This window comes from Cottoperca gobio, chromosome 13 (assembly GCF_900634415.1).
Source record: "Cottoperca gobio chromosome 13, fCotGob3.1, whole genome shotgun sequence".
NCBI classification, from domain to species: Eukaryota; Metazoa; Chordata; class Actinopteri; order Perciformes; family Bovichtidae; genus Cottoperca; species Cottoperca gobio.
Genome location: NC_041367.1, coordinates 9,633,647 through 9,658,436, shown reverse-complemented (window position 1 = coordinate 9,658,436; position 24,790 = coordinate 9,633,647). Strand labels below are relative to the sequence as shown.

Sequence of the window (24,790 nt, the reverse complement as noted above, 5' to 3'; positions counted from 1 at the left end):
TCAGTGTGGGCTCACCTTCCATTGTGTTCACGTCAAAACACCGTGGTTGCCAGTTCAATGCTCAACCAGCATATTTCATGGACAGTGTCTTTGAAGATAACCAGTTAGCTAACTAGCAAACCTTAGCTTTAGATTACTACTTACTGAAACTCCTTCAGCTGACTCCAAGAAAACGCAGAACCGATTTGTACCCTGGTCTTGTTCCTGCTTTTGTCACTGAGCACTTGAAACAATCTAATAATATACACTATACACATCATAATATTGCTCTGACAGGGAATATTAAACCTGCATAATGAACACTTTTAATGTTAGTATTCAAACACATTTTGATGATAATACATCTATACGTTTACTTTATGATTATATGAATTAAGTTTTAGAGTGTGGTATTGATACTTTAACTTAAAGGGCTCAGAGTATTTCTCACACCATTGCTATGTAGTATTCATAAGTATTACTGTATCTAGACCATATTGACCCAAGTGGTCAAGACTTCTTATTACATATTTATCCCAAAATCTGCAGTATCTAAAACTGTAGTGGTCGTGGTTTAGTGCTTAGGCTTACAAATACAACACCGGAAGGTTGTGAGTTCAATACCTGGGCTGCCACCATTGCGCCCCTGAGCAAGGCACTTAACCCGGAGTTGATCCAGCGAGACTGTCCGTGTAGTTAGTTCTCTGTAAGCCGCTCTGGATAAGAGTGTCTGCTAAATGACTTGTAATGTAATGTAATAAACTGTCAGACAAATTAACTTTAGTAAAAAGTTCATCTCAAGGAAAGAAAAACACAACATTTGTTCATCCTTTTTTTATTTTCACGTTGAACAAATAATGTTAATATATAAACATATAAATTGGAGTTTTAATTAAAAACAATCTGCCAAAAGATGAAAAAATAAAACTTTTATATTTACACTTAAAGGCATAATTCAGTGAAACAGGACAGTTTAAATCGGTAAAGCTGATCTTTGCTTTTTCTACGACCTCAGTGGGTCTCGCTTGCTTCAGTCGTTTGAATATTTCCCCTCGATGGAGGGTTTCAAGTCTTTGACATGATGCACTGTGCCAATAGTCCTCACTGTTATGAACTTCATTTTTTCATACTTAACAATATTTCACCAACCACCAGAAAAAAAAACAACCTATAAATCAACAAGCAAGGACACGAAACTGGTCATCTTCATTGGTTGTGATACAAATCAATGCAGTCAACATTTACTGTGTATGATGAGAAATACGAGGCAGTGTGGCAACAAGACTTCATAACCGCTGCCGCAGAGAGCAGAACAAGCAGCTCGTTTCCCCCTCAGTGTCATTACAACATTGATAAGAGGAGGCATCTTGAGGTGGCAGCTATACGTTATCACAATTCCTAAAAGCACACCGCAACATACTGTATACTTGCAATAACACTACAGCCTCAACACATTCACAAAAATAAGCTTTCTTGTCAGAAAGAACTTCAACAGTCACCAGTTGTCTTCACTACAACCACAAAGCTGCTCTAAGCCTTTTGGAGACTTGAAAAAAAGAAAAGAAAGTTGCAAATATAAATTATCAATAAAATTTAAAAAAGGGAGTTGCTTTTGATCTTTGAATCAGCTACGACAACAATAATCCAAATTTAACAGTCTCCCACCCAATCAGTGCCGATTCTGAAGTGCAGTGATGTCTGTGTCTGTGTCATTTCATCAACTGCATTTAAGTGTACAGTGTGTGTGTCATGTATCCGAGTACAGCATGTCCGTGTCTCTTCACTGTGTTTGTAATATTATTGGACAGCCTGGTTTTAGGGCTTGAACATGAGCAGTTCAGACCCAAAGTGGCACAATGCCTCGCAACAACACCACTTATGCAATCATATCGGCTTCACTATAATAAACAGTTTTTCACAACAGGCACATTCAACTTCTTTTGAGTACAAATAATTTACAAATAAACACAGTGCAACCTCCCAAACAATGATTAGACACAAGAAAAAAGCATCAGATATTTCCATACCATATAAGGACTGTAATGCATGATGTGAGTGGGAAGAGAGTGCAGCCGCGTGTACAACAGTTTGCTGTATTCACAGATCTCAGACCTCAGGAATTTCTCTGCATCTCTCCGTACAAATTAAAGAGGCACAGATCTACAAAAATGTTACAAAATAAGGACATCTCTGGTGTTGAGATCACTGAGGGAGTGTGGAGGAATGTGCTGCCCTCTAAAGGCCAAATGAAGAATAACAACGCCGGTCTGTCTGAAAGCTCCTACTGCAAACTCACGCGCCCACGAAAGGCTTAGATACAAACCATGAAAATATTAATGTCAGTAAGTTCTGCAGCACTGCTTATTGCCTTTTAGCTTGTTTTGTTTCCATTTTACTGGTTTAAAGAGTCGGAAAAGTACAGCAGACATCGTCCGTCAAGAGTCAAAATCTACTTGATTTTGTTTAGTTCCTCCAAGATCTACCGACACGACAACCCAGTACGGTTTGACAATCAGATCTGAGGGCCTCCAGTTGTTTTAAGGATTAGGGCTACACTGTATTTAACTCAATGAAGTTAAGTTTATCTTATCTAGGTCTGATTTATCAATTCTAAATGATTTTTCATTTCAATACAATTTGGAAAAGCATGATTGTTTAGTTACAAAATATCAAACAGTTCTGCTTTGTGTCATCAAACCTGATGTGTTTTATGTTCATGCCACTTCAAAGTATTCACCCATCACTCGATTACCGAAGTCTATCCTGAAGTAAACATTGGTATTTGCTGGATATTCATAAGAAATATCCCTTTTTGTATACAATTCTTTCTTTACAAGTTTCTGCTCTAATAATAACAAACAACTGACAGCAAAGCTTGTGAAAGAGTCAGGCAAATATATAATAATTGTTGCAAGCTTTCTGAGGTAGCAGGCAGTTTTGTTAATCGAGGAGATCTGTTGGAGAACAAAAAGAGAAATGAACCTCAGCAGTGCTAATGTTGAACAACAAGAGGGTTTGGATTCCACAGATTCTTTTACTCAGTGGTAAATGTTACGTGGGATTAACCCACAACAGTATAGTATAATATATTCATATATATATAAATATAAATATAAATAAATGGTTATTCTTAAGATATTTGTACTTGCTTTGTATGGAAATATTTGTTGTGTGTTTTGAGTGTTAGTAGGTTGGTTTTTGTGGGTTAGCTTAAACACCCTGTGGGAAATAAGGCGTCTGGCGTTAAATTGTTCATATGACAAAATCCTGCATTAACCATTAGTGAGCTGCTAACGTCACTGAAGGATGATTCGACCACACTTGTACACAAGCCTGAAGTTAAAACTACAACTAAATGTAGCTTTTAACATAATGGCTGTGTGTGATCTGTGGTTGAGGCCATTTGATTACAACTTGTATGCATGTACCTGTACAGTAGACATACAAATAAACATCTCTACATCTCCCAGCTTGGGAGTGTATTACACACGAGCAAACCAGTGCCAAATCTCAGCCACAGGGCGTTAACAAACAGTAGCGAGTGTTTATCAATTATAATCCTTCTCGTGTCCTCTACTCTCTACATTTCCTTCTCTTTCTTGTTCTCCCGGGTGCTGCTCTTCAAAAAGTCGCTCTTGAGTACCCGATAAAACAGCACAATATTCATGGCCGTCATGATGGCCATGCCGACGCTGCCCAGCGTGTAGGCCAGGAGGGGTACGTTGTCCCTGTTGAGCACCAGCCAGCGGGTCATCCAGGCCAGCGTGTTGATGCGGAACACCACGTACGTGCCCAGGTTGATGATGCTGTTGACCCGGTACAGCGTGCCTGTGGCATTGCCAGCCATACGCAGCATTTGCCTGAGGTGGAGGAACACGGAGTTTATCTCGACCATCAGGGCCACCACGGAAAAGCCCACGTAGCGGAAAGTCAGCACAGAGAAGCCGAAACATGCGATCACCTGCAGGGGAAGAAGAAGAAGGAAGAGGAAGGTTAATGGATGTGGCAGAGCATAAAGATACAGTATTTTGGTAACATTTTCTATGTCTATAATGCATTATAAACATACTTATAATGCGTTCTAATCTTCTTATAGTACTTTATCATTCTAAGCATATATCATACACAATATAAAGCATTTTATAATGACTTATAAAAATCATAACTGTCACTCACTGACATTTTCTTTGCAGGGATCATAGTTCAGATAGCTGTAATACATTATATTATTTGTATAATGCATTATAATCACTGTTGTAATGCATTATAATGTCATTATAAGTTACTCCAATTGGTTATTGTTTGGTTTAAGTGAAAACATATCTTAAATCTATGCAAGAACACACAAATGTTCAAAATATTAATTTGTACTTCACTTAAAGCACCCAATGAACACTTATATCAATTTATAATCCCATTATAATGCATTATAACAAGGATATATAACACATAATTACAATGGAAATGATAATAGACTATGATCTTGCATAGAAAAAGTCAGTGAGTAATTATGAAGAATTATGCTTATGCTTTATAATGTGTTATGATTATTGTTACAAAGCATTATGAATATTTATGACTCCTTATAACTATAATTATACAGTACTATGAGCAGATTATAATGCATTACAAGTATGTTTATAAGTCATTATACAATGTAAGTGTTAAATCGATACTGGCGGGGTTAAAATATCACTAACACCACAATAAAATGCAGGGATGCACCCGTTTGTAGTTTTTGATGCTGACAAATATGAACTAACATTTTCCTACCCGATTCCAATACCATTATGCATCTTGAAAAAGTGCATAACAGTTTGAGTGTTAAGACATGCCCATCTGCAGGCAGCGCTTTTAAAGAATATGGTATTTGCTCATTTGACAAGTGGATAAAGTGACAATCTAATCTAATAATCTAATATCCTTCAATTAAAGGGATTGTGCTTTACATTTAGTGAAGGCAGTAGTCAAGATCATTTAGGGGAAATTATTAATAATTCTCAGATTAGATTCATTTCCATATTTCAACTCCCTTTCAGTGCTGATGTTTGTACGTTTTCTTTCACAGTAATTTACGCAACGACCATGTGGTAGGACTTCACCCCCGTGACTCATTTCTGCTGAGCAGTGCTTATGAAAGTTTGTTTGGTAACCAACACAACATCTCCACAAGATGGCAGAGACATCCCTCAAAAGCAGTCTGAAAGCGGTCAACCGATGCAAATCAACCAATCCTGTCCGCTGACTTTGCTGTGAAGGATCACAGATGGTATCGGATATGTTGCGACAGAAGGGAAAGCGGCCGTCTAACGCACTCACACAGCAGCCGTGCTGCAGGTGTAAAATGTGGATGACACAAATGTGTTTATACCAAAACAGGTTGTGCAGCCAGCTTTTCACAGCAGTCGGCATCCGCTCTCACACCAGAAACATTCACCAGCTTCATTCACACTCAGAGCACACTCGTAGAGCGGCAGGAGGACAAACTGTGTACTTTTTATTCTCAGGCTTGTTACCGCCCAATAGTGCTGCAACTAACCATTAATTTCATCATTAATTAATCTGCCGGTTATTTTCTAGATCAATTGTTTGTCTATAAAATGTCAGAAACTAGTGAAAAATGTCCAAACTGATGTCTTTAAATGTCTTTTTCTGTCAGTCCAAAACCCAAAGATAGTTAGTTAGTTAGTAGTTAGTTAGTTAGTTAGTTAGTTAGTTAGTACGGGTCATGGGATACACTGTGGGGTGAGAGATTGACCTTGAGTCATGGCTCAGTTGGAGAAGCATCTTGTGTTTGTGTGTCTTGTTTGAGGTCATGCCCTCTCTAATGTCAGTCATGCGACACACTGTAGTGCAGTAACAGGTCATGTGAGGAGTCAGCAGCACAATATCCCTCACTGGCCATTAAGTAGTCAGTACAATACAATTTTATTTATATAGCCCAATATAAAAATCACTATTTATTCTGAAGGGGCTTTACAATCTGTACAGCATTCAACACCCACGTTCCTTTTAAACAACAACTTCCCCCAAAAAGCCTATCGCCTAAGGAGTTAACACAATGGGGATTGAGTCTCTCGCCCTCTGGTGAAGTATTGCAATATTTATATATATATTTATATATTGCCATATTAAAAACTGGGCGTGTGCGGTGACATTCCTGGAAAAAGCTGTATAACAATTTCTTTCCATTGTATCCAATTACAAATGTGACTATGCACACAGTTTAAAAAACGTAAAGCTCATGTATCAACAACAAGACTCCAGACCGCTAAACTCTAAAGGACAATTCCAGTGTTTTTACTCAAATAGAAACTCTGAAATCTTAAGGATTGCTACTTTCACTCGTGTAAAAATGACTCTGACGTAAACAATAGCCTGGAAGATGATGAACGAAACATTGCAATAAAGCATTTGAAAAATGTAGCAGAACCTCAGCTCAACTCTCTACTACAACAACAAGCACACCTCACTTTTTTGGCATAACCCTAAACACATTTCTCTACGTTAGAGAGTGATGACGAACAAAGTCAGGGAATAATTACAGTTACAACAGTGAAAGCACCGCATCGAGCAAAAGCCTGACTCATCAAAGTCAGCGTGTTGTGGGGGGAAAACAGTTATGTCAACAGAACAAGTGGCTTTTCAGTACAACACACACACACACACACACACACACACACACACACACACACACACACACACACGCACACGCACACGCACACACGCTATTGTCCTGTGACATTGCACTGTGGTAGCAGGGCAGGTGTCTGTATGAGAGGTGATGCAGAGTCTGAAAACTCAAACATGGCAACAACAAACTAAACTGGCAACCGGCGTCTGGCTGAATTACGTGTTTTGTGATCATTGCATATAAATAAAATATAATAATCCATTGGATTTGTAAGAAAGTATCAACCACATGTTTGTTCTGCACTTCAATGGCTTTAGTTCCAGAAAATGTCGAGAATAAATGTATTTATATTGAGCTAAAACCACAGGACACATGTTGGACTAAAAGGCCACTGCTTCATTTTGCTCCAACTATGATATGAGTATATTTTAATTTCTTTTTTTAAAGCAGCCTTACATCGCTTCTAAAAATAAAAAAGTGTATGAAGAGGAAGTCTTAAAATCACAGGTAATCCGGTATCAGTGCTGGACAAATTTAAAAGCAAATATTTAACCTCCTGCTTGGGTTTTGAGTTGGACTGAAATGATGCGAGATCGAAACCCCTTATTAAACATACACAGTACGCTTCTTATACTACCTCACACTAAATATGAAACCAACATTGCTCCATCTTTACAAACAAACACGAGCTGAGAGGAGACAGGTGATGAAACAAGTTATAAAACGTACAGTGGAGAACTCTTACTGTATTCAGTATACAACCACAATACCTGCAGTAATAACAACACATGAAGGGCTGGTGTGTGTGTGTGTGTGTGTGTGTGTGTATATGTTATAAAAACATCCATCCATGTTGGTTCAAAGCAAAAAGCAAGGACAGCATGAACTCTTTGGACCCTCATCTGTTACCCTGAACATACAAAAACAAGATCATATACCCGGGTTAACCTCTAAAAGGACCCACATAACAGTTATTCAACCACAGCCACAACCAGACCATCCAGCGTGACTCATCAGGCAACTTTAATCTGATCTGGGAAGATAAAACGCGATGAAACACGGGAATAGGAAGGTCACACAACCTTATTCAACGCTAAGATAAGATGAAGACGAATTCAGTAACAAAGACTGTGTTACTTCATTATTTTATAAAGGAATCATATGAAATTGACAAAATACAACTACATCATACATATAACAAATACTTATTGAGGTTTCTTATTTAAAAAACAGGATCTTGTTTCACTCCTGCACGTGTATCTAGTTTTATGGAGGTATTACAGTCTCCCTTTTATAGCGTTTCTTTATCAGCCAATGAGTTATTCGTTACCTAATCTTTGCATAAACGCTGATAGCGCTACGGCTCACAGGGCCACGCTATATAACACACAATAAAGTTAGAGCCATATGTCACAAACACTACTTCAGTAATACATTACCTTTTCAGGGATGCCAACTGTAAAATGTAAAGTGATGGACCATAAAAAGTTATGTGGACAAAAGGGCCAACTGTGATTTGATCTCGCCAAACAAATAAGGTCATCATCAGGTTACATGAACCCATACGGCTCTGCAGCCAACCAGAACCTTTCGTATATGAATTAATAACCCCGTGCTACCTTCAATTCTTAAAGAAAACTTTTGAAAGAACAATCCAAAAACAGAGAAAAGTCTCGATGAATTGAAATAAAAAGAGTGGGCCGCGTTTAACCTCAGCTATGTTTATAAATGACGATTTCTGCTGGTTGGATTAAGCTGATGATGGTTTATAGCTGAAAGAAACACCAGTCTATACACTCTATGGTTTTTGCCCAGAATAAAAAAAGAAGACCCTTTATCTGTGAGTGCCGGTGTTTTGTTTCTCTGATCCATATCACTACCGTGCCCCCGATACACTGAAGCACCAGAACAGCTAATGTGTTTTTCTTTTTTCATGGTTAAGAATGAACTTTTTAATCGAAATCTTTAACAGACATAGGATTCATTTTAAACGTTTAGGAAAATAGAAATCGTGACAACTCCTAAGTTATGAATTGAAAACAGTCTCATGCAGCCTGGTAAAAATAAGCTCAGCAACCTATTGTTACAGACAGTGAGGTGGGTGGTGCTTAGGTTTTTAAATGGGTCCAAAGAGGAAAGTGTTATTTAACTTTTAGACTGCACTTATACACATTAACCTCCTGTTTAAAGCCACCTGAATAAAATCCAACAAAATGGCTGAAAAACAAGGCAGTGCGGCTGTTTCTTTCCTGCATTTTCCTCCCTGAGGGCTCAATTAGATGTTCTCTACACCTGGTGAGGGACCTCCTCGTCCCACTTTCAGGGGGGCGGGGGGGGGGGGGGGGGGAGACACTGGGTGCAAAGATGGTAGGCAGGTAAAGTAAACGGTGCCATAAACACGGTAAGACCGCTTTAGAAATTGGAGGCTTTCGCAAGTGGGGAGAAAAAACATCATCCATAACCCTGACCTTTACCATGACAGGAAACAACCACTCTGTCCACAGGTCAATCGAAAATTGGGATAAAGTTCACGAGTGATAAAGTTTGTGTCAAGATGGCAGGTGTTGATAATTGTGCTTTTGAATTATTGTTTTTATAATTATGGTAAATCACTATTTAACAGGAAAGATGAAAGGAAACACAAAACATGGAGGTAAACTGGTTGTGGTGGGATAAGAAACATTAGTCACCTTCTGGTAAGAAATGAACAAATATAGAAGTTAGAGCTTCGGTGTTATTTAATGAAGAGTCAGAAGTGTTCAAAGGGCAGATAACCAACGTTTCTGACCCCGAGAATACAGAAACACAAGTCATTTATACAGTAGAATTGCTTGGGCAGGATCAGGTAATACACATTGCTGGCTACCAAATGAGAACAAAAAGGCACAGAGACATCAGACATGTGAATTACAACTGTGAGAAAGCACAGGGTTAGTGATTGTAAGGCCAAACAACTTTAAAGAGATAAAATATAAAGCTATCAAAGTGTTGTTGAAACGCGTAATAAAAAAAACCCCAACACATCTTCTTTGTAGTGTCCATGTTGCTTTCACGTTACGTTTTAAAGCTCACAAACACACTGAAGTCGGAAGAACCACTTCCCAAATCGGGAAATGGGACCATCCGAGGAGCACGTGAATGCAGCATTAGCCTTGGTAGAGGTCTGCGCTCTCCAAGTGCCATTCTAACATCTGGTGCTATGTCCCTCCCTCTCTGTCTGCAGGATGAGCAGGACGCTGCAGTCAAAGCTGAGTGTCATAAGTCTAAAATGCTAGGACCTGTAAATACCCTTATTTCTAATTAAAAACGTGTTCTTCCTCCTTGTCACACACTTTTTATTACAACAGTCGAAACAAAAAAAAAGGTTATTAAAAGACTTCCATGTCGAACCAGTTTCCTTGCCTTTAGCTGTTAACCTGCTGGATCAGTTAAAGGAGAATTTCAAGTTCAGTGCCAGCGCAGAATGTTTTTATTTGTTTTTATAATGGATAAAGTGAGTGGTGAACGCTAATGGAACCATGTGAGAAGACAAACAGAGGGTTTGGAGGTCATTAAGGTTCACAGGAGCTTGACACTTATGACTTGAGCTTATGTTACTAACTCATCATCCGGGGCATCATCCCTGGAGTTTCTGTGTCTCATGTGGCAGGTTGCCACTGATAAAGTTTACGTCAGGATCATGAATCGTGGCTGCGCCTGCTGCCCTGGTCCTGCTGGAAACCGGGAAGCCTTATTGACATTTTCCTGGATTCATCCAAACTTTCTGTCAAATGTTGTATTTGTACTATGTTGTTTATCCTGTACACACGACATCTATTGCACGTCTGTGCAGTCCTGGGAGAGGGATCCCTCCTCAGTTGCTCTCCCTGAGGTTTCTAACATTTTTCCCCCTTTAATTATGGGGTTTCTTTTAGGAAGTTTTTCCTTGTGCGATGCGAGGGTCTAAGGACAGAGGGTGTCGTAACCTGTACAGTCTGTAAAGCACACTGAGACAAATGTATAATTTGTGATATTGGGCTCTATAAATCAATTTGATTTGACACAGTCTATGAAATGTTCTATGTATGGATGAGGTGTTTTCAATAACTGCACGCAAGCAAGGCATATATGCCTATGGCAGCATATCCACACCCATATTTGTTAAGTGATGATTAAAAGTATTCTAAACCTAATATCTACTTTACCATGTGTGTGTGTGTGTGTGTGTGTGTGTGTGTGTGTGTGTGTGTGTGTGTGTGTGTGTGTGTGTGTGTGTGTGTGTGTGTGTGTCAGAAAGAGCTTGAGAAGCAACACCACTAAAGACAATGTCAGCAGCAGCTCTTCTGAGGTAATTTAAGCATTAGAAAAAGCAAACCACAAACATTTAAGATATGTCACCATCAGCATTAACACATGGAAAAGAGCGACCGTCTTCACGTTACACCAAAGTTAGCATTCAGGTTTTAACCAGTGCTCCAACTGGAATATAAATGGAAGGATGCGTTTTAGATACAACAGATAAAATATGTAAAATAGAAAAGTATAAGCATTCTAATTCAAATGTAATTAACCTAAATATAATCATGTCTCATCATGACAATGCCACCTCAGGAACATTGCAAAACTCTGCCCCACACTCTCCCTGTCAGATGCTGAACAACTCGTCCACGCCTTTGTCTCCTCAAGGTTGGACTACTGCGACGCTGTCCTCATCCACTGGCTTCCGGTCTCACTTAGGATTGAGTACAAAATCTCCCTACTCACCCATCATACATGGAAATGCTCCTCCGTACCTCAAGGAACTCCTCCCTCAACAAACCTCCACACGCAACCTCCACTCCTCTAAAAAAAAAACTTTGCTCCACCCCTCCAGGACCAAGCTCCGCACCATGGGCGATCGGGCCTTCTGCTCAGCCGCTCCTCATCTGTGGAATTCCCTCCCAGAACACCTGAGGGCTCCACAGGCCACCGACTCCCTCTAGAAGAGCCTACAAACCTTTCTGTTGTTGTTGTTGTTGTTGTCCTGCATTTTAGTGCCTTGAGATTGCTTTTAGCTTTGAAAGGCGCTTTACAAATACAATTTATTATTATAATGCAGTTTAGCTGTATGGGAATGTAATTTTGTAGGAGTCAGGGTTGACATGTTACATATTATACCTTTAAGATATAAGAACACCATAACACTGATCCTTTTCTAAAAATACATTATTGGACAGACAGTGCTTCCTCGATGCAGGTCAGTGAAGCTGATGGAGAGGAAACTAATAGGAAGCTCAACAGAGAGATGTTAGCCAGAGCAGCTGGGAGGACATTACAAAAGCCTAAGAGTCTATGAGAGGAAATGATGTGCAGCTTGGAAACATGAGACGGTCTCACACACACACACACACACACACACACACACACACACACACACACACACACACACACACACACACACACACACACACACACACACACACACACACACACACACACACACACACACACACACACACACACACACACACACACACACACAGGTCATAACTGATATCATGCGACCAGTGTTAACTCCATCAGCTGACAGCAGCACAGCACTTTGTCACAAACATGGTCAGAAATTCCCCAGATATGCCCAAACTAAATTATTTAGGGCAAATATGATCAATGAGCATTGCGTGGGGTTTAATTTGCAAGTGTATTATATGTGTGCTCAGGCGGAGTCTTTTTCCTCATCTTCACATGAGACATCAGGGTGAGGCTCTATAATTGTATGTTTTGTGGTCACCAGGTGTGAAAGGAAGAGCGCTGGTTTGAGAGTACTGTACTGTGTCATTACCTCACTGCTCAGAGTGGCCAAGGAAAGATTCCCAAAGCTCTTAACGCTCGTTAGGTCCAGGAAGCACAGATGACTTTCCCAAGGTTCATGTAATGTTTATTTGTTTATCTTTGACTGGAGAGAAAAGAAGAAAAGTAGGACTGCCCCCTCTTTTTATGCTGAATTACTTATTTATATGAACATTATGAGCACATCTACAGATTCAAAGTGGTGCTTATGCATGATTATTTGTGGAGAAACTCCGTTTTACACATCTGTTTATTAATCAACTAATTGATTAGTCGACAAACTCGTATGGGTGAGTAAATGTACATCACACGGACCCTAGCATCAAGTATAACAGCAGCTACAGTCGACTAAGAATTTCCTTAGTTGTGTACAGCTATAGAAAAAATACTAATTCCTAAACAAATAGAACAATGGCAATCCTAATAATGTAATAATGTAATTCATATTCCACCATCATTTTGTTTCCAATTTTTGTATTTAATGCATCTTCTTAAAAAAGGTAGTTTGGCATGTTGTGGAAGACGACAGATATGAGTGGTAGAAATCTTTTCAGCAATTATAGCACTTACACACTTACTACAGACGTTCAGTGTGAGGTTTTTCCTGCCCTGTACTCTCATGCTTGCACACCCGCCTACGCTGCTTTTGGATTCATACGCAAGTACTCTGGTATTCCCGCTGCAGCTGGATCTCAGCCAAGTTTGTTCTCTATCTTTGTCATGCTGCAGCTCTAGAGCATTAGGACACAGTTACTACTTTGTCCCACCTTGCTTTTCAGCAATGACAAATATTGTGTCAACTACCCTCCGCTTTCTAAACCTGCTGATGGATGAATGCCTCAAACACAAACAGCATTCCTGGTCGTTATGCCAACGGCAAACAAATGCCACTTCCTCCTTTTTTAGGGCACTCAGCCTTTCCAGCCTCTTTGGAAAGCATGGCACATGCTCTTTACTATCGACTAACTGTAGGCTGATGAGGATGTAATATAAAGCTCATTCACACTCACCTGGCTTTTTTTATACTTCATACTCTGAAGTATAAACCATGAATTTCTTTAGCTGTGATGGGAAAATAGTTTTTACTGTTAGGGCTCCAACCCCTTTGGAATAGCTTAACTGAGGATCTACAAAATCATCTTTTAAGATCGATTCTTTTGATTTTTTTTGTTGTTATTTTGTGTACTTTTATCCATTATTTTATCTTTACTTTTGCTGTTTTATGTATTATTTTAATTTGTTGACTGTGCTATCTAATTAAAGTTATTATTATTATTAATATTATTATTATTATTACCTACAAACACACTTTAAGTCTGTTTTTACAAACATGCTGTCAACTATTTCTTTTTAATGACCCACTATTCACAAGATGTACCTCCCTTTTCTCATCTTCAAACAAAATTCCCAACCAATGCTAATCGTTTTTTCTATCTTTATGGCCCCAAAGGGTGTTTGTTATTCAAAGCGATATTTCTCAATAGTGTGCAGTTTGAATAGGCATGCATTATGCACGCCTACTCACATTCAAATGCACATGGTGATGGTCTATTCAGAAAAGCAACGGACAAGGAAATTTCATGAGGGGAAAAAAAACACAAAAACAAGATATAACGCTACCAGAGTACAGAGGCTGTCATTGGTATGTAGCCATGTGAGGGGGTGGAACAAGCTGCAGAGAGTAGGTGGACGAGGGGGGATGGGGGAGATGTTTGGAGCTCATGCTAAGACAGGGGAGTTGAGAACAAGACAGGGTGTGTGATATATGGAGTGGAGCTGTAGCACAGAAATGTTTTGAGGGGGTGCACACATTAGCAGGAGGCCTCTCGGGAAGCAGGAGGTTTGCTGTGTGTGTGTGTGTGTGTGTGTGTGTGTGTGTGTGTGTGTGTGTGTGTGTGTGTGTGTGTGTGTGTGTGTGTCTCTCTCTTCCTCTTGGGGGCCTGAGGTTCAATGTGGAGACCAGATGTCTGTCCTCCTGTCAAGATACACTGAGAATGGGGGGACCTTCTGGGGGTTCCCCGCCAAAAAGATGAGTCTGCTGACACACACACACACACACACACACATAAATCTTTCCCCGCCAAAAAAAACCTCAAGTACATGCTCCTTTTTCTATTTTGCAATGTGCGTGCGTCTCTCATCGGCCATCATCATCCTCACTATGTGGTGTGAAACTGTCCCTCTCTTTATCGGTCGAGGACTTCTCACTCAGCTAACTGTATGTTCTATGAAACTTTAAGCAAAAACAACAAACGTTACACTGGAGATGTTTAAAAAGCAATCCACGTTCCATGTGGTTTGTCACACTGAAGCGTGGGTCAAAACGGAGGAGTGGCAGAGCCCACAGATTGTGGATGGCTGGAAATATATCTGTGGGCTGGCTAGCAAAAACAAAAACATACCATACATACTGAATCAGCTACTTCTATAAAATACCAAGAGGCCGTGGCTGTTTTTAACACTACACTTCTATTTGACATTAACACTCAACAACATGTTTTGTAATGCTACGGGAGGAAGTGCATCTATCAGAATATAGACCAGCTGAGCCTCAGATATGCTTAAATAAACAGGGCCACCTCAACAATGAAGACTTCCAACAAAACAAAGCTTTAAGGATTACAAATCTGGCCACTACAGGCTGTTTGACTGCACTGCAGTTCCAGCAGATTAGGAGGGTCTTTAGACAACCAGCAGCTAGTGGAAGGAGCAGCTGGAGAGAAGAAAAGGGAAGTGACAAAGACATAAATAGGCGTACAGGATAATCTGGTTCTGCAGAGTTCAAGACGTAGAGACATTCCAGTAACATGTGGTCTCAAAGCAGTGACAACATGGCACACAACTAAATACAGTTTCATTTGTGCTGCTAAAAGTGACCATGTTGGGTATGTGAGACAGCTTCACCTCCCACAGATATCAATGTTCATGCCTGGTAAACTGAGACAAGTAAGTTCCACTCATATCTGAGGCTGGTACAAGATGAACCTCCAGGAGGGAAAATGTGACTGAGGTTAAACATAGTGAATACGAGCGTGCAAACGCCGAAGAGGATTTCCAGGTTATAAGCATACAAACACACAGACGTACGTGTAGGCCTGTAACATATTAACCTCATTCAAACCTAAAGTTTTATATTTATTGTGTTTATTACAGGTCTCTTGGGGTGATAATTGCAAATTAGGAAGTAGTAGAAGGCAGTTGAGAAATTAATTACTTCCCGAGGGTGCATCATAATCCCATAATTCATCATTTGTGTGTGTCAGAGCAACTTGTGCATTTAGATATAAGTATTCCCTGACACGTATTGGAGTAAGGATGATGAAATGTTACACAACTAAAGATCCATATAAGTAGCATAGTGGCAAGAGTATTCAAGAACCAACCAGTATACTTCTTAAGATTTAAAGAAGAAGACTGGAAACAGCACATATCCTCAAAAACAGCTGATTGACCCGTGCGACCCTGATCTGTTTTTGAGGAGTGTCGGCCCCCTCTCTACAGAGGTAATTTAATTCTGCCTAATGCGAGAGGGATGAGAGACATTTGTGGAAGGAAACAGAAAACATGCTGCGAAACCTCCAACCCCTGTGAGAGGGCAAAGAGAGAGCAGAAGAGCAACACTGCTTCACTTTGTGTTTCCACTGCGTGTTATTGATGAATAGCTCAAAAGAGAACATTGGACATACGGCTCTTCACATGCTTTTGTTCTTCATGGAAAAAAATAATCTGCCCTTCTGCTTCTGCTTGGCGTCCTTCTTTTCTGGCTCATATTTGTAATTACAAGCTCAGTATTTCAAGAGTCATGGGCAAACAAGGCTGCAACAGACTCAACATCATTGGGGGGGACAAGGTTTTTTTTTTTTTACAAGATCAGCAAACAAACCTTGGTTTTACATTAACCACATGCACTGCAGTTAGTCCACCTCAAACAAAGGCAAAAAGGACACGTCACTTGAGTCTACTCTGTATTAAACACTATGCTTAACAGGTTACACCCCTCTGATTACTTTGTATCACCCTGTATGTTATATTTCTTGTGCATATATACAGTAGGTACATGCATCTCCTCAGAAGAAGGGACCCTATTTCTGGCTGAACTATCAGGACTTCCTGTTTTCCAAAGGAAGCGCAAGGTTTTGGCTGACAGGATCTCTTCAGGCGTGAGTGACTGCGGCAGGGCCCACATGCTCCTCAGACAGAAACAAGAAGCTGTAATCTCCACTTCACTCAATAAGAAGGAGAAAAAACTTTCCATGGAATGTTTGACTTTATGATTTCTCCTGGACTGCGACAACAGGGATCAACAAAACTCATGTTAACCCTCATGCCGTTTCACTGCGAGCTTGTCTAGCAGAGGAAACCTTCACAAGTGATTACAGAAATTAAAGTGACGGCAAGAAAAAATGAAGCGATGCCGAGAAACAATTATCAGATGTGCATTTCAGCAGCCAAACACTTGAGGATGAGGTAAGGGTCAAAACTGAGCTAAAGAGCAGATGCGAGACAAAAATCACGGTTGGAGAAGTGACATAAAACATAGATATAAAATATTTTGGAAACGTAAGACCTTTTCCATTACACCTTCCATCTTCTCTCTAGTCCTCTAACTTTGAGGCTTAATTATCTAAATTATAACTCATTTGTTACTGCCACTAAGATTTACAAAAGTGCATGACAGGTCTGACCACAAAAATATTTCTTTATACTTTTTTCCCCAGAGAAGAAACCCTGTACACCTTAAGTTAAAACAGCATTCAGTGAAATGGTCCATAAAGTCATTTTTTATGGCTTACATCCATCAGTGTGGGACTGATAATAAAAAAAAACACAGAATTGTTTTATCATCAAATGTTGACACAGTGTTCAAAATGTTCCACTGAAGACACACCCCATACGTGTTCCTTCCAGATTTTCCAGTCATATGAACCACCTTGTTTGTTCAGTCACTCGTAAATGCTTTACATGCAGCACGGTATACATAGCGATGTTGGGTGGGTCTCTCCCAACTACATCCCCACCTTTACATTTTGTTTGTAAATGCCATCGTCATCTCATGTGTCCAGGCAAAAACTACATTGTACAACCATTTATGAACCTCTAACACAACAACCTAATTTATAATAGTTTCATGTAAAAAAAAGCCAACAAAAAATACAAGGAAAAGGCCAGATGAGGGTAAGATAGCGAAAGCCTGCAAACATCGTGCAGAAGAATGAATGAAAGTCTTGATTTTGGCACTGAAGGGAAACAAAGAGAGTATAGAGAGAGAGAGACTTAGCTTGCTGAGAAACAGAAAGCCATGTGAATAAAGAAGAAGTCTCTGTCCATCCCACACTCTAGTGACAATCTGAGACCAGCTGGCCTGGCAAAAACATCCATTCAGTAGACATTCAGGAAGTGAAGGGGGAAAAACAAGACTTAAAAAAATAAATAAAATAAAGACATTACCACTATCTACTCTGTGAGGCATCTGCCACGGACCACTGGGTGGGGTTGGAGCTGGTTCCCACAACTAATCCTGAATGACTCTTAGCATTTCCACCACAGAAACACTGGTTCTCACTCAGGTGAGCCTTTAATCTCACCTAGAAACAAAAAGGACCCCTGGTGTCACTAACAGGCTAGTACAATCATCAGGTTCATCTCTAGGCAACCACAAGCATCATGAGTAGTGAAGAGGTGCTCCAGGACAGCGCAGGAGAGAACATATCGGGGCCAAAAGATGTACTACACCTTTGTGTATACTTGAGATATTTAGTGAAATGATGCAATTGGGCAAATCTACGACCGCAGGTATAGCACGGGGAGAACAATGTGCTTGATAGTAGGTGGGTCTCAAGCAACCAACATAGGAAAAGGTTGCAAATGTTTCCTATTTTTGTATTGTATGCATTATTTGCTTACGCACAAATATCGTAAGTGGTCTGTTATTGATGGTTATGCTGTGAGTTTGTTGCAAGGAATTTCAATCTTATCGTACCGCTATTAAACTACAAAACAGTCAAATATTTCTACATATTTTGGGTTGAAAACGTGCTTACATTAACACCCAAACACACGCATTAATCGTGGCTGCTGTAAACTACAAATCCACTCTAATCCTGTTGGAAACACTTCCAATAAAAATGTTAAATAAACAGCTCTCGAGAGGTGAGCAATATACTACAACAACAAGACGAGAGCTTGGCAACAGAAAACAATACACAACATCAGCACGGACTTGGATGTGGGTCAGGCAGTCATAAGCAGAGAGCGAAATTATTCAATGAGAATGTGCTTCTATATATTTCCACTTCAGGTCGTTTTCCGTAGTGTTTAAAAGTAGTAATGGGGGAAGGGTTAACTGAACCTGTTCTCCCCTCAGGAAAATATCTCACAACAGACCAGCCTGCTGGAGGTCGGCCATGAAGATGACTGTCTCTGAATGGGAATCTGCGGTTAAGTGGATGGCAAGAGACTAAAGAAGCCGGGTGGAGTTCATCTTTCTCAAAACATGACAGAGTGTTGAATGCTTGGCGTGGAGGCTGATTGTCTCTTTGTTCCTCAGTCACTTGTCCTTTGTCACTAGACAAGACAGACGGGTATTTTGTCTTTCTTTGTCATGCATGTGGTTCAGACAGGTGCGCTGGAGCTGCACACTTTATCTGTGACCTCTGTACATTGAATTCATAGCGGAGGTACGTACAGGTAGAGGAGTTCTTACAGAGATGCCAAAGTGAAATCTAGTCTATTGTCAGTAACGATCAAGGTGAAACGTTGGTTTAGTTTGTCAGCAGGATTACGTAAAAACTACTGGACCCATTTTCATGAAATTTAGTGGAAGAAGCGATTACATTTTGGAGAGGACCCTAATCCACGGGGCGGATACATCAAATACTTTTATCTTTGGTTAACACTGCGAGATAGGACGTTTGACCTTTGCGGAGGTCTTCGCTCTCCTAGTGCCCTTCTAGTTTTGAACTGTGACAGTAATGCTTGAAAGACCTACCACCATGTGATGAAAGAGAAGCTCCCAGGACTGACTCAGCTTCTGGTACTCCACCATGTCAAGGAAGTCATAGATGAAGTAACCTGCGAGGATAGAGAGCGTGTAGTCAATATTAATGACATCTCTAGGTTCAGCAATTCATTTATATTTGACGAAAGAAGCCTCGAGCATATCAAGTGCATCGGGAGGGGGGTGGGGGACCCTGCGCCCATTGACGACAGCAATGGCAACCACGATGCGTCTTGGGGAGAGGGGCTATTGATATCCACCAACCCCACCCCCTTCCCCACCACCAGCTGTATCCATGGTGACAGCTTTTCACAATGCAGGAAAAAGTGTTGAGGATGGGGACGAAGGGGACGAGGGAGCGCAGGGCTTCAGTGAGACTGGAGTTAACCTCATTATGTTGGACACCAGCACCCCTTTGGACATGTTTTGGGTCGTCTCACTATTAGCTACCGGCCGCAGAACAATCCTTATTAAAAGAGAGGATTGGCTTATTTGAATTATAGAGTCTCCATGATAGCTCATTCTGTTTCACAAGTGACAACGGACCGGGGGAACGCCACGCCAATTATGTTTTTTTTCAACAATAGCTGTTTTTCACAAGAGGTTAAGTTTGGGTTAATTTTAGCCAATAAACACCCAATTGGTGCCGCGTGTGACTCGTTTAACAAAAGTGCCAATCAACTGACATCTCTTTTATTGCCTTTGTGTTTTTATAATGATTCATTCAGTACCGTTTGACATATAGGTGGAACAAAGAATGTATCTTGCACGTTTAAGAAGAGCATTACTCTTTATGTTCTGCATCACAGGCATGATGCCAATGTGAAGCCCCGCACAGTTCTACACTGAGAACAAAGGAATCGGATACGACTGGAGTTTCCCTTGACTACAAACCAAAGCCTGAACACAAAGAAGAAATTGGTTTCTAGTGATTCAAGTGATAAAGCGTGTTTTTTCCTCACTCAAGATCTTGTTGAGTGAGAATCACTGGCATGTTTACATCAAACCAGTTCGACAACAACCGGGATGATGCATGTTTCTGTTGTAATAACGCAATAAAGTACAAGAAAGCGGATGAAGACACATGGCTTAGTCTGACTCTGGGCAAGTTACTGCAGCCGGCGGCATGTAAACATCTTATTACTGTGGCTTTTTGTTTCCGCGGTCTGTTTGAACTTGACTGGAGAAGCACTATGCATATCATTATGAATACTTCTTTATAGTATATCAACAAAATGTGCCCTGGAGAAATACTTACTGTCACTATGAGCGAGTCTTTTATTCTGTATTAGATAAAGCTGCAAAGATTAATTGATTCGTTTTCGACTATTAAATTAATCTGCAACTATTTTGATTAATTAAATACAAAATAAAAACGTGACTCCAGCTTCTTAAATGTGAATATTTTCAGGGTTTCTTTACTCCTCTATGAAAGTAAACAAGACATTTGAGGACGTCATCTTGGTCTTTGGGAAACAACATCGCCGTTTTCTGACATTTTGTAAACCAAACATATCAATAAATCGGGAATAAAATTGACAGATTAATCAACAATGAAAGTAATCGTTAGTTGCACCCCTCGTATTAGAAGTAACTTATTATTCTATTCTATGGGTGAAACACCACAGGTGGAGAGAACATCTTTCTAAATGGGTTATTCAAAGCAACAAGGAGAATGTAGTGACGTACTGAACAACAGTGTCACACATTACTGGGCTCTGCAAGACATTGTTCTAGGCATTGAACAAGGTCTTCATTCAACAAGTGGAAAATCATCTATGGCATGTCGTTGCGAGGTTATCAGCGTGGTATCCCAGCGAGCCGGGCCGAATGCACAAATCTGGTGAACAAATCTCCTCGCTACAATCTTGCTGAGGCCTCAGAATCACACCATCTCTAGTGGGAGGGTCCGGGAGAGAAACTCCACTTGTTTTTCCATGAATGACACCCCTTTCTGTAGCCACTGGCATCTGACTTGCACGGCTCACATAAATCAACTGACTTTTTCCGCAAGTTACTGTCTAGGTGACGTCACATGATTGTACAGGGTTACGCCTGGTGCTAGGACTGATAATAATGCCCCTCATTGATCTTCAAATACTGACACTGCCTCTTGCTTTGCCAGCATCCAGGGCTGGGCTTCCTGGAAGAATATCAAACATCCTGGGAATCCTCGGGGAGCCCTTGTTAACCGGCACAGATCCAATACATTTGTGGATTAAAGGAGGGAACACGTGCCGCAAGTTGTTTTTGAATACTTTAAGGATTAATGAGAAAAAGTAAAAAACCAGGGCGAGTTGCTTAGGTTTGAGAAATCTTAATGAAATCAAGCAAAATGCAAATTAATATACGTCTCTTATTGCGTTAACGGAGAGCAGATGGTCAATATGGTCAATATTAACAATGCCATTGAATTGTAGAAACAATGAACAGCCATAGTGATGATGGAGCACATTTCAGAAGCTAATTCATTGAGCACTGATCGTGGCACTGATGTAAATGAAATGAAAAATGAAATAAAGCTCATGTTTGCTCCACTCATACAGAAAATGTGCTTTCCTTATTGGCTTCAGGTGCAATTCATTGATATTAAATTATCTTATGCAACTGAACTAACACATACTTGCATCCGCTGGTTACAATAAATATCTTAGATAACCTACACAATCCCTTTGACCTTTAACTGCCCTGACACCATGTAGGAAAAGGAGCTGGGATGGATAATGTCAACTCCTCATTTTCCCTTAAGGTGGCAGCAGCACCTATGGGTGCACTCAGTCTCGAGCCCTCCCCTTCACCAACACCATCACTCAGACCATTCAGACACAGGGCACCATTTGAAATTGAACGCTTTCATTTGTTTACATTTATTTTAACAAGCGTTTTATTTTCCATTAATTAATTAATCATTCCTGTTTTTTATGTTTATTATCATTATCATTATCATTATCATTATTATTATTATTATTATTATTATTATTATTATTATTATTATTATCGCTGTAGAAGTGCTGACAGGCTACTCACCGATCGAAAACGACACCAAGGCGTGAGAAAACACAGAGTGAGTTTCTATCAAATCTTCAGCCATCTGTGGTTGACGGAAAAAGCTGGAAAGATAAACACAAGTGTAAACATTTATTTGAGTGATATTTTTTTACAATTTACAAACTCAACTTCATACCATGAGTTATTAGTAGCGGAATTATTTATTTATTTGGATCCCCATTAGCCACTACCAAGGTAGAGTCACTACTCTTACTGTAGTATAATTGTAATACAATTAAGTATTATATCATAATGTAAAAGAAATATGCAATTAAAAATTTAATTTAGGATGCCAAGCACTGGCAAACATCAATGTTAACAATGAGTACTATACAAATTAAATCTACAGTCAAGGCTAAATATATTTAAAGCAATAAAATTCATCAATTTGAATGCAATCGTGCCAAAATCCAGCATCCATTTATGAAACCATGCTCGAAAGGTATGTAAACCATTCATTTTTCAATCACATCCTGATTACATAGAAAGCTGTTTTGTAGGTTTTCACTCACCAAAGCACTGCCCATATCGCAGTGATAAAACTGTGCACGAAGGATGTAGAAATATTTCTCCATTTCCATGCATTCCTGCAGGCAGATTCAGGCATGGGCAGTTTTCTGACCCCCGCGTTTAAGAGCCTGAAAAATCCGACGGAGCCTCCGGTGGTTAAGATCACTGAACTCAACTCCATGGCTGAAATATGCGTTTAGCAAAAGGTGAAGACTTTAAATGGCACAATTGTCCCCCAATGTGAGCGGTTGAAACGCACGCGCCTGTTGTCCAGACAGAAAAAACGACCGAGACAATCTCGTTGACACACCGGAGTATTCCCAGATACTCCTGACCTCTTGTTACTCAAGGAGGGTTGTGAAACTCGGGGAGGGGGGGTAAAAGCGTGTTTCTTTCACGCTTATTGTCCAGAGAAAGAAGGCGTGGACGAGTCTGTCAACAGATTTCCCACAGACTAAATGTTTGTGGTATTTTTCTGTAATAATCCCCCCCAGAGAAAGCTCTGCAGCTGTGTGACCGGTGGGAGTGTGTGATGAAAATCAGCGTGAAGCTTCACTGTTATGAAACCATCCTGTTGTAAAACCTCATCTCTCGCTTGTGTAACTTTTTGACATCAACAGAAACCAAACGACGGCTCTTCCCCGCCCTACTATAAAGGGGCGCGGCCATGAGCACGTTTCATGTGTTGTGTTACGTTCAAGTGCTATCGGAAATATCCAAAAAGTTGTTTTCTATTCTATATTCATGCTACTGACTTGTTCATTATTTTGTCTGTACTTTTATTTCCTCTTAAGATATTTAATCTATGCATCAAACAGTAAGGCAAATTCATTTTAAGTGGAAACCTACTTCGCAGTACACCTTATCCCGATTCTGATTAAACTATATAATACATAGTAAAAACATATATATCTGTTTTAAAAGTGGAAGAGCTTTATAGTTGTGTTTTCTAATGCCACCAAGGTTTTGCTACGATGTAAAATGTCTTGCATAAACACTAAGTCGCACCACAGAGTACTGTCTGACCGAGGAAGTAGCATTGTACGAAGATCACTTGAAGGCAACATTGACTCAACCATTCACAAACCACCTTGGATTTATGGGAATTGTAGTTTATTTCACATGCAACTACATAATAGCCTATGTAACACACGGTATGCTACTTTAAATGAGCAAAACGTCTAATATACACAAATATTGTTTAATATTATAACTGAACCTTGAAACATGATGAATATTTTACTTTTCACTGTTGTTTCATTCATTGGAAGTGGGGAAAAAACAGCGCTGTCCTCATTCAAGCCACAGCGTGGCCATGTACATGAATGACTGCTGTAATATTTGGACACAGCGCCACCATCCGGTTAAAGGTAATTTAAACAGCAGCCTGCCCCTCAACTCCTATCACTGTCTTGACATTGGTTATGTCAGCAGGTTAAAGTAAATTTGTGTTTTGGCATAATATAGCCAATAAGGGCCATTATTGGGTTTGAGAGTGACTGGGATACAAATTCCTTTAGAGTGCATTTTCACATGAAGTATTTTATGTTGTCTATACTTCAGATTATGCCTAATAACCTTGATGAATATGGAGAAGTTACTACTATCCTAGCAAAAGTTATAGAGTGATACACATTCTTTCAGACCGCATCTTCAACCTGCCACAAAAAGTAATCCCCTCTCTATATTGCACAGAGGATACCCAACCGTCCAGTATTTTATCTCGTAATACAGATCATGCCTGATTTTTTAAAACTTTACATTAGATGATGCTATATTGTTTAAATTTATTGAGAAAGTTGGCTTGGTTCCTG

General features: G+C 40.0%; 1 protein-coding gene across 2 annotated transcripts; it reads right to left on the bottom strand.

The window, feature by feature from the left end:
• Positions 1-806: 806 nt before the first annotated feature.
• On the bottom strand, positions 807-23,531 carry tlcd2 (TLC domain containing 2). 2 transcript variants are annotated; one of them, XR_003833341.1, is made up of 5 exons: positions 22,979-23,531; positions 22,446-22,528; positions 19,410-19,492; positions 2,472-3,940; positions 807-2,354 (listed from the first exon to the last, which is right to left on the bottom strand). XR_003833341.1 is itself a non-coding variant. In XM_029447195.1 (4 exons), the coding sequence occupies exons 1-4, from the start codon at positions 23,155-23,157 to the stop codon at positions 3,560-3,562; spliced, it is 726 nt and encodes a 241-aa protein (XP_029303055.1). In that variant the 5' UTR covers positions 23,158-23,531; the 3' UTR covers positions 807-3,559. The 2 variants fall into 2 exon arrangements, 1 of the variants encoding a protein (XP_029303055.1); XM_029447195.1 differs by having other exon boundaries at positions 807-3,940.
• Positions 23,532-24,790: the final 1,259 nt, after the last annotated feature.

Bases quoted from the DNA above. Each gene is read 5' to 3' on its own strand.
- tlcd2 (XM_029447195.1), bottom strand. From the start codon at position 23,157: ATGGAGTTGAGTTCAGTGATCTTAACCACCGGAGGCTCCGTCGGATTT. The intron at 19,493-22,445 runs GTGAGTAGCCTG...CTATCCTCGCAG, and splicing joins CTTGGTGTCGTTTTCGATCG to GTTACTTCATCTATGACTTC. The intron at 3,941-19,409 runs GTAGGTCTTTCA...CTTCCCCTGCAG, and splicing joins TTCTCTTTCATCACATGGTG to GTGATCGCATGTTTCGGCTT.